The sequence below is a fragment of the Pantherophis guttatus genome, chromosome 9 (genome assembly GCF_059756535.1).
Source record: "Pantherophis guttatus breed Tessera chromosome 9, ASM5975653v1, whole genome shotgun sequence".
Classification (NCBI taxonomy): Eukaryota; Metazoa; Chordata; class Lepidosauria; order Squamata; family Colubridae; genus Pantherophis; species Pantherophis guttatus.
The window spans coordinates 14,110,088-14,122,993 of record NC_142071.1 but is presented as its reverse complement, the minus strand read 5'-3'; the positions used below and the strand labels follow the sequence as shown (position 1 = coordinate 14,122,993).

The 12,906-nt window shown below is 37.3% G+C and overlaps 1 protein-coding gene across 1 annotated transcript in view; it reads left to right on the top strand.

The window, feature by feature from the left end:
- Positions 1-1,327: 1,327 nt before the first annotated feature.
- Positions 1,328-12,906, top strand: part of LOC148112482 (uncharacterized) — a 147,808-nt gene continuing 136,229 nt past the window's right edge. The window contains exons 1-2 of the mRNA XM_087875864.1: positions 1,328-1,702; positions 2,468-2,534. Coding sequence (XP_087731990.1) covers positions 1,612-1,702; positions 2,468-2,534 — 158 coding nt within the window. The 5' untranslated portion in view covers positions 1,328-1,611. The remainder of the gene's footprint in view (positions 1,703-2,467; positions 2,535-12,906) is intronic.

Sequence of the window (12,906 nt, the reverse complement as noted above, 5' to 3'; positions counted from 1 at the left end):
ATACTTCTCTTTCCTTTGGTCATATATGCTTTCCCTTCCCTGAAGGTTGTCTCAATGCCCAAGTCTTTACTTAGTTTGAGTGTTGCTAATATATTGTGGGGTATTTCTGGAATGAATAGTACCCCCTCTATCTTCCCTATTCCATCTATGTGTGCTCTCCCTTCTCCTTTCACCAATACCTTGTTCTGGTTGGCTACATTGATGTGGTATTCCTTAGGTGTGAATGCCTCCAGTATGTTCTTATTGTTGGTGGTGTGGTTGGTGGCTCCTGAGTTAATGAGCCATGTGTTCCTCCCTTTTGCCTGGGTGTTTGGGTGTTGGTGGTCTCTAAGTTCGTATAGTGACCCAGTCTGGCTATCCCTGGAGCGATCCCTATATCCTCTCCTGTCCCTGGGGTTGGGTGAGTCCCTGCACCTGAACCTGCTTTCTGGGGAGCACCTGTCTGAGTAACCTGGTTTGCGGCCTTGCCTTTCCCTACGGTAGCTGTGGTCCCTGTCCTTCTGGTTTCTGGGGCAATCTTTCCTATAGTGATTCCTAGACCCACAGTTAAAACATTCTGGTTTATCTTGGTCCCTGGTCTGGAAGTCTACCCTTTTTATTGGTCTGCTCTCCCTGTGGCTTGATGAACGTTCTCTTCTCAGGCTGTCCTCCGCTATCAGCCTGTTGGATAATGTCTCTAAAGAGAGGTGCTCTATGTTGAGACTATCCAGCTGCATGATAAAGTTCTCCCAACTGTGGTCTAGGGAGTTTATGATGATGCTTTTCATGCTATCATCAGAAATGGTTTCCCCCCTTTGTATGAGTTCTGCCCTGGTGGTGTTTAGCTTGAGTATATGCTCCCCCATGGGTGTTCCTGCCTTATGCCTGGCTGAGTAAAATGCCCTGGATATTTTGGTTGTAGTGGCTGCACTCTTACTGTAAAATAAATTAAGTATTTTTTGTAGTATCTCTGCCACGGTTAAGTGGCGGCCAAGACTGGGGTAAATGCTGGGTGACAAGCTAGACATTAACAGATAGTAAGCCCTGTGGTGCAAACAGTCAATCTCAAAAGTCCATGGCTTCTTGGGTGGGTCATCAAATAAGTACCACATATTTTCTTTCAGAAAAGCAATTTGTAGTTGGTGGTTCCACTCCAAAAGATTGGACCCATCTAATTTCAATTTGTGATTGTCAGCAGTAAAAGTTATGTTACTTACAGTCTGGTGCTGTCCATGGTTCTTTATGTGGGTGAACTCGCAATATGCTGGGGGAATGCTTGTTGCCAGTCTGAACTGACTTATCTCTATGTTCCTTGTACTTATCTCTATGTTCCTTTCTCTTCCTGTAGATGGCGACTAAGCATGCGCGAGGCTCATTTCGCGCTGGAGGTCGTCTGGTGAGGAGCTCCTTGTTGCTGCTCTCAGGCCTAGGCCTAGGCCTGCCGGTGGGGGGCTGGGCTCGCTCCTGATGGGCCCATAGCCCTCCCTGGATGTCGGATGCCATGGCTGGGCCCCTGCACCTTGGGCGAAGATTGGAAGAAGGCGAGGAGGCGAGGCGGTCACAGGTCGAGGATCCCTGGAGACAGTGGCAACGGCGGCGGTTGTAAGTTGAGGATCTCCCGGATTCAGCGGCATGGCAGCGGCGGCGGCGGCAGCGGTGGATCCTGGGCGATGCTGGAGGACCTCTGGATGGGTCAGGAAGCCTGGTGGAGGCCGCATGGCTGGTGAGTCGTTGTTTCTTCTCCTCATCCCGTGGCCTAGGGAAGTTGGTGCGGCGGGTGGCAAGTGCGAATCCTGTGGGTATTCAGTCCTGCAGGCGGCCGGGTCTTGAGTGTTGTTTTGTGGGTCTTCCCCAGCGAAGTTGGGGTTCTCGCTGTTTCCTGCCATTCGATTTGAATCTCGGCTTCCCATTGGCTGTTGGCCATTCCAAGATGGCCGCCAAGAGCATGGCACGGAAATGAAATCCTCTACGTCCGGAGCTTCAGCTTGGGGATACCTTCCTCTTGCCGGGCTGGGGATTTCTTTTCTCTGTTGCTGGATGCTCATCGCTGCTCCATTGCTTTCGAGTAGGCTTTGGAGTTTCACTATGAGTTCCTCTTTGCTGGCGGTCACTTCCATCATCTCCAGGATGGTGGATCGGAATTCTTCATTGCTTGGTGGCTCTGCCCTTTCGCAGTAGTAGATTTCTTCTCTTGGCCCTTCGTCCCTGGGTTGTGGACTCGGGTTGTAGTCTCCATCACCTTCTGTTGTGGTGGTCCTTGCTGTGGCACCTTCGAGAGCCTGCAATTCTTTCATCTGCTTGATGTAGGCTCTGGTGGCCATTCTTTTCTCTGCCTCTGTCTGGGTTCTTGATTCTGCCATCTCTGTGAGTTGTGGGTAAACCATTCTCTGCTACCAACCTGTGACTGATTTCTAGGATCTTACCCAATAACTCCAAACACAGGATGCAGTGAACCAATGCTCTTTATTGATCAATGTTTCTTTTACAGGTATTTGGCTGGAAGTGGCCCCTGGACTCCTGGACCATGTCTTAAGTACCTGGGAGGCGGAGCTAAGGTAAGGAGGGGTCAGGGGAGGATCTAGGTGGATGTAGGGTTAACCCTTATCATACCTGGGATGGTGAATGGTGGGCATTTATACTTAACAAGATTTGCCAGTCTGGAAGCCCCATTCCTCCTCTTTCTCGTTTGTCCTGTAGGTGTTTTAGTTTGATTCTTGCCTTTTTCCCCTGCCAGATATACTTTAATATCATCTTATCAAAATCTTTGAAATAAGTTTTTCCTGGATGTATTGGTATCACCTGGAATAAATACAGCATCCTTGGCAGAATATTCATTTTAATGGAGGCTATTTTACAGCTAAATGATAGCTGTAATTTAGTCCAAAATTTTAAATCTTTTTCTATTTGTTTGGCCAATTTATTATAATTATCTTCTTTGAGTGTTGATATTCTATTGGTAAGCGAGATCCCTAGGTATTTCACTTTCTTTACTATTTGTATTCCTAGTATATTTTCCAATTCTTTCCTTTAGTTTTTGGTGAGGTTCTTCGTTAACATTTTTGTTTTTTGTTTATTGATTTTCAGGCCCACTACTTCCCCATATTGTTCTATTTTTGTCAATAATTTGGATCCTGATTGTAATGGTTGTTCTAGGATGAGTACTATATCATCTGCAAATGCTTGCAGTTTGTATTCCTGTTCTTTATCCTTAATCCCGTTATTTCTTTATCTTCCCTAGTTTCTTCCAATAATATTTCCAATGTTAATATGAACAATATGGGGGATAGGGGGCATCCTTGCCTCACTCCTTTCTTTATATCAAATTGTTCCGTTGTCTCTCCATTAATCAATATTTTTGCTATTTGGGTGTGATATATCCTTTTGATCATATTTAAGAATCTTCCTCCAAATTTCATAATTTCCAATTGTGTTATTAAGAATGTCCAATTAAGATTATCAAACGTTTTTTGTGCACCCAGGAAAATTAATGCTACTTGCTTATCTGGTCGTTGTTCATAGTATTCAAGGGTATCAATAATTGTCCTTGTATTATTTTTGATTTGTTGTCTGGGAATGAATATAGTCGGATGTATATAGTGATTAATTAAATTTTTCAATCTCTGTGTTATAATAGATGTAAACAGTTTGTAGTCTACATTAAGAAGAGATATCGGTCTATAATTCTTAATTTCAGCAGGATCCGAATCTTGTTTTGGTATTAACGTGATTATTGTCTCATTCCGTGATTGTGGAATTTCAGCTTCTAGAAATGCGTTGTTAAATACCTGTATTAGAATGGCATTTAGTGATTGCTGGAATGTCTTATAAAATTCGGATGGTATGCCATCTGGTCCCGGTGTTTTGTTGTTTTTTTGTTTCTTCCTTGCTTCTGTTAGTTCTAACATGGAAATTGGTCTATTCAATGATTCGGTATGGTTTTCTTTTAATTCCTGAATATTTATTTTATTTAAATATTCTATAGTGTCTTCCTCTCGAATTTCTTCTTTTGCATATAGGTTTTGAAAGAAGTCCCTTGCAATTCATTTTTTATCCTCATTATTATGGTATATTTGTCCATCTTCATATTTTAATTGCTGTATCATTTTCTTCTCTTTTTCTTTTTTCAGTTTGTGGGCCAGCCACTGGCCAGTTTTATTTGCATGTTCAAATTGATTTTGTTCATAATTCTAATCAATTATGATTATAATGGGTAGAATTATAATAGCCAGATATTGGAAATTAGATGTGAATTTTAGAATAGAAGAATGGTATTGTGAAATGTGGAAATTAGCTTTAAATGATAAAATGACATGTGATATTAAAATTAGAAATGGTGACTATAAAGAAGACATTTTCTGGAAAATTTGGAAACTATTTGTGGACTATGCGCTGGGAAAATTGGATGCTTCGGTACCTGTACCCCGAGAACGTGGATTTTGGCGATCATGAGGATATATCCGAAGAACCAAATCTTCCTTTCTTATGTATAGCACAGGGTGAAATATTGTACATGTTGTTTGTAATGTTAGTAATTTAAAATATAAAATAAAAAAAAAAAACAAATTGATTTTGTTTAGCCATTTTAATTTTCCTTGCTATCTCCATTGTTGTAATTAGATTTATTGTATGTCTTATAAGGTTAATTCTCTCTTTAATTTCTTTGTTGTGTGGCTCTTCCTGTAAGTCTAATTCAGATTGTTACAGGTGTGTCAATAAATTCTCTTTTGTTTGTTGTTTGTCTTTATTTTATTTATTTATTTATTTTTGCTATGTAGGCAATTGTTAGGCCTCTTATATAAGCTTTGGTTGTATCCCATAGATTTTGAAGATTAGTATGTTCTTTTACATTAATTTGGAAAAATATTTTTAATTCTCTTTGAATCATTTCCATGTATTGTTTATCCTTTATAATAGCTTTGTCCATCATCCAGCTTCTCCGTGCTTGATGACCCTTCCATGTTATTACAATCGGACTATGATCTGCCCATGTATTTGTTGCAATTTCTATTTGTTTGATATCTAATCTGAGCTCTGCTGTCATCCAGGCCATGTCGATTCTGGACCATGATTGATGCAGATTTGAATAAAATGTAAATTGTTTTTTATTTTGGTTGATTTCCCTCCAAGCGTTGGAGTTCTTGTATGATATCCTAAAATGTGTCTGGTAGTGTTTTTTTCCTGGATTTATTTTTTTTTACTACTTTGATAATCCTTCTCTATATCTATAATTGCATTATAGTCTCCAATGAGACATATATTTTCATAGTCCAATTCTTTAATTATATTATGTATTTTTTTTAAAATAATCAGTTTGACTTCTATTCGGCACATAGAGTGACACTAGCAGTATGGTTTTTGTTCCTGTTTTAATCTCAATCATCAGGGTCCTACCCTCCTCATCTGCAAATATTTGTTCTGCTTGTATGTGATTTTTGATGTATATTGCAATGCCTTTCTTTTTTTGTTCTGTTAATGCAGTATAGAGTGTTCCCAATGGTTTATTTTCTAATAATTTTTGATGTTGTTTTTTAATGTGGACTTCTTGTAATGTTATGATATCTGTCTTCAATTTCTGTAAGTTTTTAAATATAAAAGTTCTTTTAGATGGGTTATTTAAGCCATTTATATTAATTGATATCAGTTTTAGTTCCTTCTCCATTCCAATTCTCTATTTTCTTATTGTCCTGAGTCTTCTTGTGTTTTTTGCAATAATTTGTGTTTTTTCCCTTGCTCTCTCTCTTTCCATCTTCTCTTTCTCCATTCTTATTCTTCCTTCTCATTCTTTCTGTACAGCGATTGCTGTCACCTCCTCAGTCCTCGGGATTTCCCCTTTAATCTATTTATCTCTTCGTGGTCAATAGTGCCAGAAATTGGCTTCCAGATCGAAAATTTTGGAACTCAGGGAACGGAACTCAGTCCCCTTTGTTCCTGGCACGATGACATCACCACCGGAAGTCCCATATAATTATTTTATAAGAACTTACTTTTTATTATTACTACCACCTATACATTATTTCATTTTTAGTCACATTGTTTTAATCTTCTTTTTTCTTTTTCCAGTCGTGTCTACCTCATTTCTTCACTTTCTCACCTGCTAGCATATATTTCCTTCCATCTTCAAATTCTTCAAATTTTGTCCTCCATATGTCATATTAAGTCTTTTTCTTATTTTTAATCCGGATAAAATGCATCAAGTTCCCTTCTCTTGAGCCTGCGCTAAATCCTTCTTTTGTTCCTGTGCCAGTTTTTCAAATTGTTATTATTCCAATTATAGGAGTTCCATTGTAGTTTCCTTTTCTTTTCACCAAAGTCAAACTGCCTGCAGATGAGAAAAAAAAAACCTCCTCCACAAAATCCCACGACTGTTATCTGTAAAGTTCAAAATTTCCCATAACAAAGATGAGTTACAATGTTCCTTTTTAGACCAGAAGGTGTCCCTCTACAATCCACATTTTCCATTAGTCATGCAAGTATCCATTTTGCTACAATTATATAACAGTCCAGTTTAATTGTATAGCTTCAGGTTTTAAATTGGGAGGCCAATTAATTTAATTTATTTTTAATTATTTTAACTTTTATATTGTATGTTATTTTAATTTTCGGCTGTTCACTGCCCTGAGTCCCTTCGGGGAGAAGGGCGGGATATAAATTCAATAAATAAATAAATAAATAAATAAATAAATAAATAAATAAATAAATGAATGAATGAATGAATGAATGAATGAATGAATGAATGAATGAATAAATAAATAAATAAATACTCTTCTTCCTTTGATTTTAAAAGTATCAAATCTTCTTCTTCTTTTAAAAAAACATCCAGTTCCAGTTTTAAAATATCCAGTCTTTTTACCATGTCTCGATATTTAATTCCATTAGTTCTGTTCTAGAGTTAGTTGTTTGTCGGGTCCTTGTCTCTTTAAAGTTACATTTTAAACTTTCCATAGCCCCTTTGTTGTTCAGCCGCTGTTTTAAGGCTTGGGGGTCTTATAGTTAATAATATTGCTCTAAGCATTGTTGCAAGCCTGGGTTGGTTGTCACTCACCCGGCTTCAAAATGCTCCGTTTCAATCCACTTTCCTCCTGCACATCTCTTAGCCTGGTTGTCCCAGCTTCGTGGCAGCTGGGCTGCCGCCCCCGCCACCGACTCACAGAGGATTCCCTCTGACCTCCGAGGAACTTGCCTGTTCCTCTTGGTCATCTGAGGCACCCCTCCTTTTCCCCTGTCCCTGTAGGATGGTTCCGGTCTGAAGATCCATCAGTGGTAGTTCGGCAGTCAGGGTTTTCGCAGCGCTCATCAGAGCCTGCTATTTCCCCGAATGTCTTGCCGCGACGCCAAACCAGAAGTCCTATTTAAGTATCTTCCTTGTTCTCACCATTGGACCTCCCATAGTCATAAGGTAGATAAATATAGAACAGTAAATATCACCACAATACTCCAAATAAATGTTGTCTATTTTTCTAATCAAAAATTTTCCCAGGATTGTAGAATATGGTATAGAATAGAATAGAATAACAGAGTTGGAAGGGACCTTGGAGGTCTTCTAGCCCAACCCCCTGCCCAGGTAGGAAACCCTACACCACTTCAGACAAATGGTTATCCAACATCTTCTTAAAAATTTCCAGTGTTGGAGCATTCACAACTTCTGGAGGTAAGTGGTTCCACTGATTAATTGTTCTAACTGTCAGGAAATTTCTCCTTAGTTCTAAATTGCTTCTCTCCTTGATTAGTTTCCACTCACCATATATTTTAGAGTATATTTTCTTTCATCAGTAGATGGCACTCTCAGCTTAGGTTTCAGCATTGTCTCAGTTTTAATAGCTATTAAATCCAATTTAAATTTGATTTATAAAAGCAAAGTCAATTATTAAAGTAGATAGATCCAGCATTGTGAATGCCTTTCCAAAATAACACCTACCCAATTTAGCCATCCAGTTTTCTGTACTTTGAAATTTTTAACTTTTCCTCTCTTAGTTCTTTTCTTTCGGGTCAGCAGTTTTTCTCTATGTAATTATTCACCACTTTAATAAATAATTAAGAGTCTCTTTTGGATTTCCCCCCTTTTTTCTTTTTAAAGTTAAGTTTGAGTAAAAAAGGAATCTTCTCACCCAGTTCCACTTTCTTTGTTGCCTCAGCTGTCCCAGCTTCACAGCAGCCATTTTTGGCTGCCTCTTCTCCTTGTTATGAAGGAGAGTGAAAAAAAAACCTCTGGGTCAAGCAGGAGAGATTGCGACTCTTCACAACCTGCAGGGTGCCCCTCTTTTCTTCACCACACCTCCAGGATGGCTTTAACTCCTTTTATTTTTTTATTTTTTTTATTGAAAAGTTTTAAAAAGTTTACATATATATCCCCCCCTTCCCTCCACCCTCCCCAACCCTCCCCCTCCCACCCACCCCCTCCCTACTTTCCAGAGCAAAATACAGGGTATAACATTCAACAATCATAATCTAACATAGTCTAATTAATTATAACCTCTTACATCCCTCTAATACTTTAACTCCCCATTTACCAAACTAAATTTGAATACATAATAACATCTCTCTATTTATTTGTAAGCTATTTGAAATTTTTTAGTCCGATATTTACTTTGAATATAATCTATCCATCTTCTCCATTCTATCATATATTTCTCATTTGAATAGTCCTTCAAATACGCTTAGATCTTTGCCATCTCTGCTAAATTTGCTACTTTTAATATCCATTCTTGAATAGTAGGCAAATCTTCCTTCTTCCAATACTGCGCCACCAACAATCTTGCTGAAATTCTTAAATTCAGGATCAAATTAGTCTCTATAACTGTACAATCCATGATTATACCCAACAAAAATAACTGTGGAGTAAACTTTATCCTCTTTTAAAGAATATTTTGAATAATCCACCAAATTTTTATCCAGAATACTTTAACCTTTTTACAAATCCACCATACATGAAAATAAGTAGCGTCATCACAATCAGATCTCCAACATTTAGATTGTAAATTCGGATACATACAAGCTAACTTTTTGGGATCCAAATGCCATCTATAAAACATTTTGTAAAAGTTCTCTCAAGTTTTGCGCTTGTGTAAATTTTACATTTCTTACCTATATCTTTTCCCATGTTTCCATCATTATTGGTTGTTCAAAGTTTTGTGCCCATTTTATCATACAATCCTTAACTAACTCTGTTTCTGAGTCTGTTTCTATCAATATATTATACAACCTTTACTTTTATGTCACTCCTTATAATGTATAAGAGCAAGAGATGGTTTTATTTATTATTTATTATATTTATTTATTTTATTAAATTTCTATACCACCCTACTCCCGAAGGACTCAGGGCAGTGAACAACCACAGGATAAAATACATAAATACAAAAATTTAAAATAGAATAAAAACGAATTAAATAATTTGGTTGAACAAATTTAAAATACTCCATAATTTAAAAACAAATTAAAATTTATATTTAAAAAGGGGAGAAGATTTAGGCCAGGCCAGCTTGATGAAATAAAAAAGTCTTAAGCATGCGACGGAAGGTGCGCAGATCCGGGATCCTCCGTATCTCCGGGGGGAGCTTGTTCCAGATCGTAGGTGCCCCCACAGAGAAGGCTCTCCCCCTAGGGGCTGCCAGTCGACATTGTTTGGCCGATGGCACCCGGAGGAGCCCCTCTCTATGGGAGCATACTGGCCGGTGGGAGGCTGGTGGTAGCAGGTGGTCCCGTAGATAACCAGGTCCTAAGCCATGGAGCGCTTTAAAGGTGATAACCAAAACCTTGAAGCGCACTCGGAAGACCACTGGGAGCCAGTGCAGCTCATGCAGGAGAGTTTTAGGATGTTTGTTTGTTTGTTTTAGCCATTGATCTTATATAAGCCTCTATGGAAGCTGGCATGATTGGAAAGGATGATAAAAGTGTTATTAAATTAACATCTTTTTACAAATGTGGGGAAAAACAAGAACAATTAAATTGAGCTTTAGACTTCTGTTTAAATTTAGATGTTCACAATCAAGCCTTTGCAGAAGGAATTCTATTTTACCACTCAGTGGATTTGTAATGCACAATTCATCATTTATCTTCTTTTCAATATTTAAATAACTGATTATCCCAGGCATGCTGTACATATTATTAAAGAAATAGCCATTGAAATGTTGAATTGCAAAGGGACAAGTCAGGTATCCCAAATGATAAGTCCCAAATAAAAAGGCCACTGGCCTTTAAATCATTGCTTGCCATAGAAATCAAGTCGTTGATTCACAGTCAAGGTTTCATAGTTGGGGAAAAACCTACTTTTAGAGAATGTATCAACAGTAAGAAATATTTAAATTGGGATATAAATCGAAAAGACCTTCTTCATCCTAGACTGGTTTTCTCCATTTAGGAATTGGAAACTGATTTTCTTTATTTGAAAGGCTGAAGCAGTCCCTTGCATTTTTATAGAAAAGTTAAAAAGTGTCCCAAAATGTAATGTGTACTGTAATGTGTAATAACAGTCATATAGACTCTTCCTGCAAGCTTTTTGTGTTTGTCTGTAAATATTTAAAACATCTGACACAGCCAAGCCTGGAGGCAGTTTTAACTTAATTTTTAAAGAGTGACAGGAGACTTATTATTTCAAATAGCATTACCCAACAGAATTCTATTCAATACCTGGGCTTTGAGAGGGAGTTTTGAACTGAAGTTTAAGACCAAATACTAATGATGTCAATGGGGCTCTACCTACATTTTATATGCCTACTAGACAATGTAAATGTAACTTATTCTACTCTCTCCCAAACAGGACAGAGTAAATGAGCCAGTACTGCAACATTGATAGAAATTATGAATAATCCAAATATGCCCACTGCAATTATTCATTTTTGCACAACTTTTTCTTATTAAACATATAAAGATTAGATAGTGCTGCACATGAGAAAGATGTACAAAATATTGCAAGATATAAGCAAAGTTAAATGTTTGTTTGTTTGTTTGTTTGTTTCTTTGTTTCTTTCTTTCTTTTTACATCACTTACATCATTGTGGGCTAAACCAAATGTAGTGGACATTGGAATATAGAAGTCAGACATGTACACAAGGTGTCATGTGTTGAAGCCATTGGAGTTTTCCCACTCTTCTCTATGAGTTTTCTAAACTTGTGAGTTTTTTTACAGGTAGTCTTCAACTTACAACCATTCATTTAGCAACTGTTTGACATTACAGAGGCACAGAAAAATGTGACTGACAACCACTGTAGCATATCCATGGTTATGTCATCAAAATTTGGCTGCTTGGCAATCTTGCATGTATTTACAATGGCTGAAACATCCTAGGGTCATGTCATCACCACTTACAATTTTCTCAGTGGTTTCCAACAAGCAAAGTTAATGGGGGAACTGAATTTGCTTAATCTGATTTGCATAACAACCACAGTGATTTGTTTAACAACTAGGCAAAGAAGGCCATAAAGTTGGGTGTGATTCACTTAACAACCACCTTGCTTAACAAAGGAAATTCTGATTCCAATTATAATTTTAAAATGTATTCCTAAAAGCTTTAGATATATAATGTTCATCCTTTATCCTTGCAGAAATTCCTTTGAACATTTCTTTTACTTGATTCCAAGTAGGAAGATATAATTAGTCCTATTTCATTTCAGATCATACTCTGAAGACACACTAAATTCATCCAGCCATTTTCTAGGAAAATAGCTGCTTCCAGATATTATTCATACACATTTTTTGAATGAGCTTTGTTTTTACTGTTTGTAGTTTATTGTCAGTCAGACTTGAGGGTGATGGCCTTATTTAAGACTGTTTTTATTATTACTGTTGCAATATTTTCAGGATCAGACTCAATAAGATTAGTAAGAGTTAAAGGTTTAAATATATTTTCTTTTATTTACAATAGGCATTCTATATTCACTGAATATTCACAGATAGAAGCAAGGAAAAGGGTGCATGTAGCTCCTTATATATACAATGGGTGGAGCTATATGTGGGAGTGGTGAATTATGAATACATTAAGAAGTGGAGAATAAGTTAACCCCTGATACCCCGTTCATATACTATTTACACATTAGAGAATAAGGCATTTACATCTGACAAATCCCCCTCTAAATGCCGATTTGTTATGCAACACCAATTACATTCAGATTCAGGACAATACAAAACATACAACTTAGAAGTTAAATATTTATGTTGCTTAGAAGGTAAAGGCTTTGTCAATATGTCAGCTAATTGTTCTGAAGTATCACAATGCACTGCTTTGATAAATCCATCCTGAGATAATTGTCTCACATGTTTAAATTTTATATCTATGTGTCTGGACCTTTGTCCAATAGCATCAGATCTAGATATTTCAATGGCTGCTTTATTGTCTTCATGCATAACAAAAGGCAAAGCAGGTTTTTTCCAAACATCTGAAATTAAATCATTAAACCATACAAGGTTATTTGCAGCTTTGGATAAACAAACATATTCCGCTTCTGTCGTTGAAGTGGCCACTAGTTCCTGTTTACCAGTGTACCAGTAAACTGGACAGTCATTTAAGAGGAATATATAACCAGATGTACTTTTTCTACATGAGGTGTCTCCAGCCCAGTCCGCATCTGCGTAACATGTAAGCTTTGGTTCTTTATTGTTATTAGGTTCTAACATTAAACAAAAGTCTAGTGTACTTTTCAGATATCTTAAAATTCTTTTAACAGCTTCCCAGTGATACATTGTTGGTTTGCTGACATGTCTGGATAATAAATTGAGTGGTAAGGCGATATCTGGTCTTGTCCAATTAGATATATAAAGAAGTGAACCTATGATTGATCTATAAAATGTGTTATCCTTGAATTCGGGGGAAGATTCATCAGTATTTCTTAGAAAATCAGTTTGCATAGGAGTATCACAAGGTTTGGCATTGTTTAAATTGCATTTATTTAAAAGTTCTATGATCTTATCTCTCTGAGTAAGTTTGAATCCCCTTC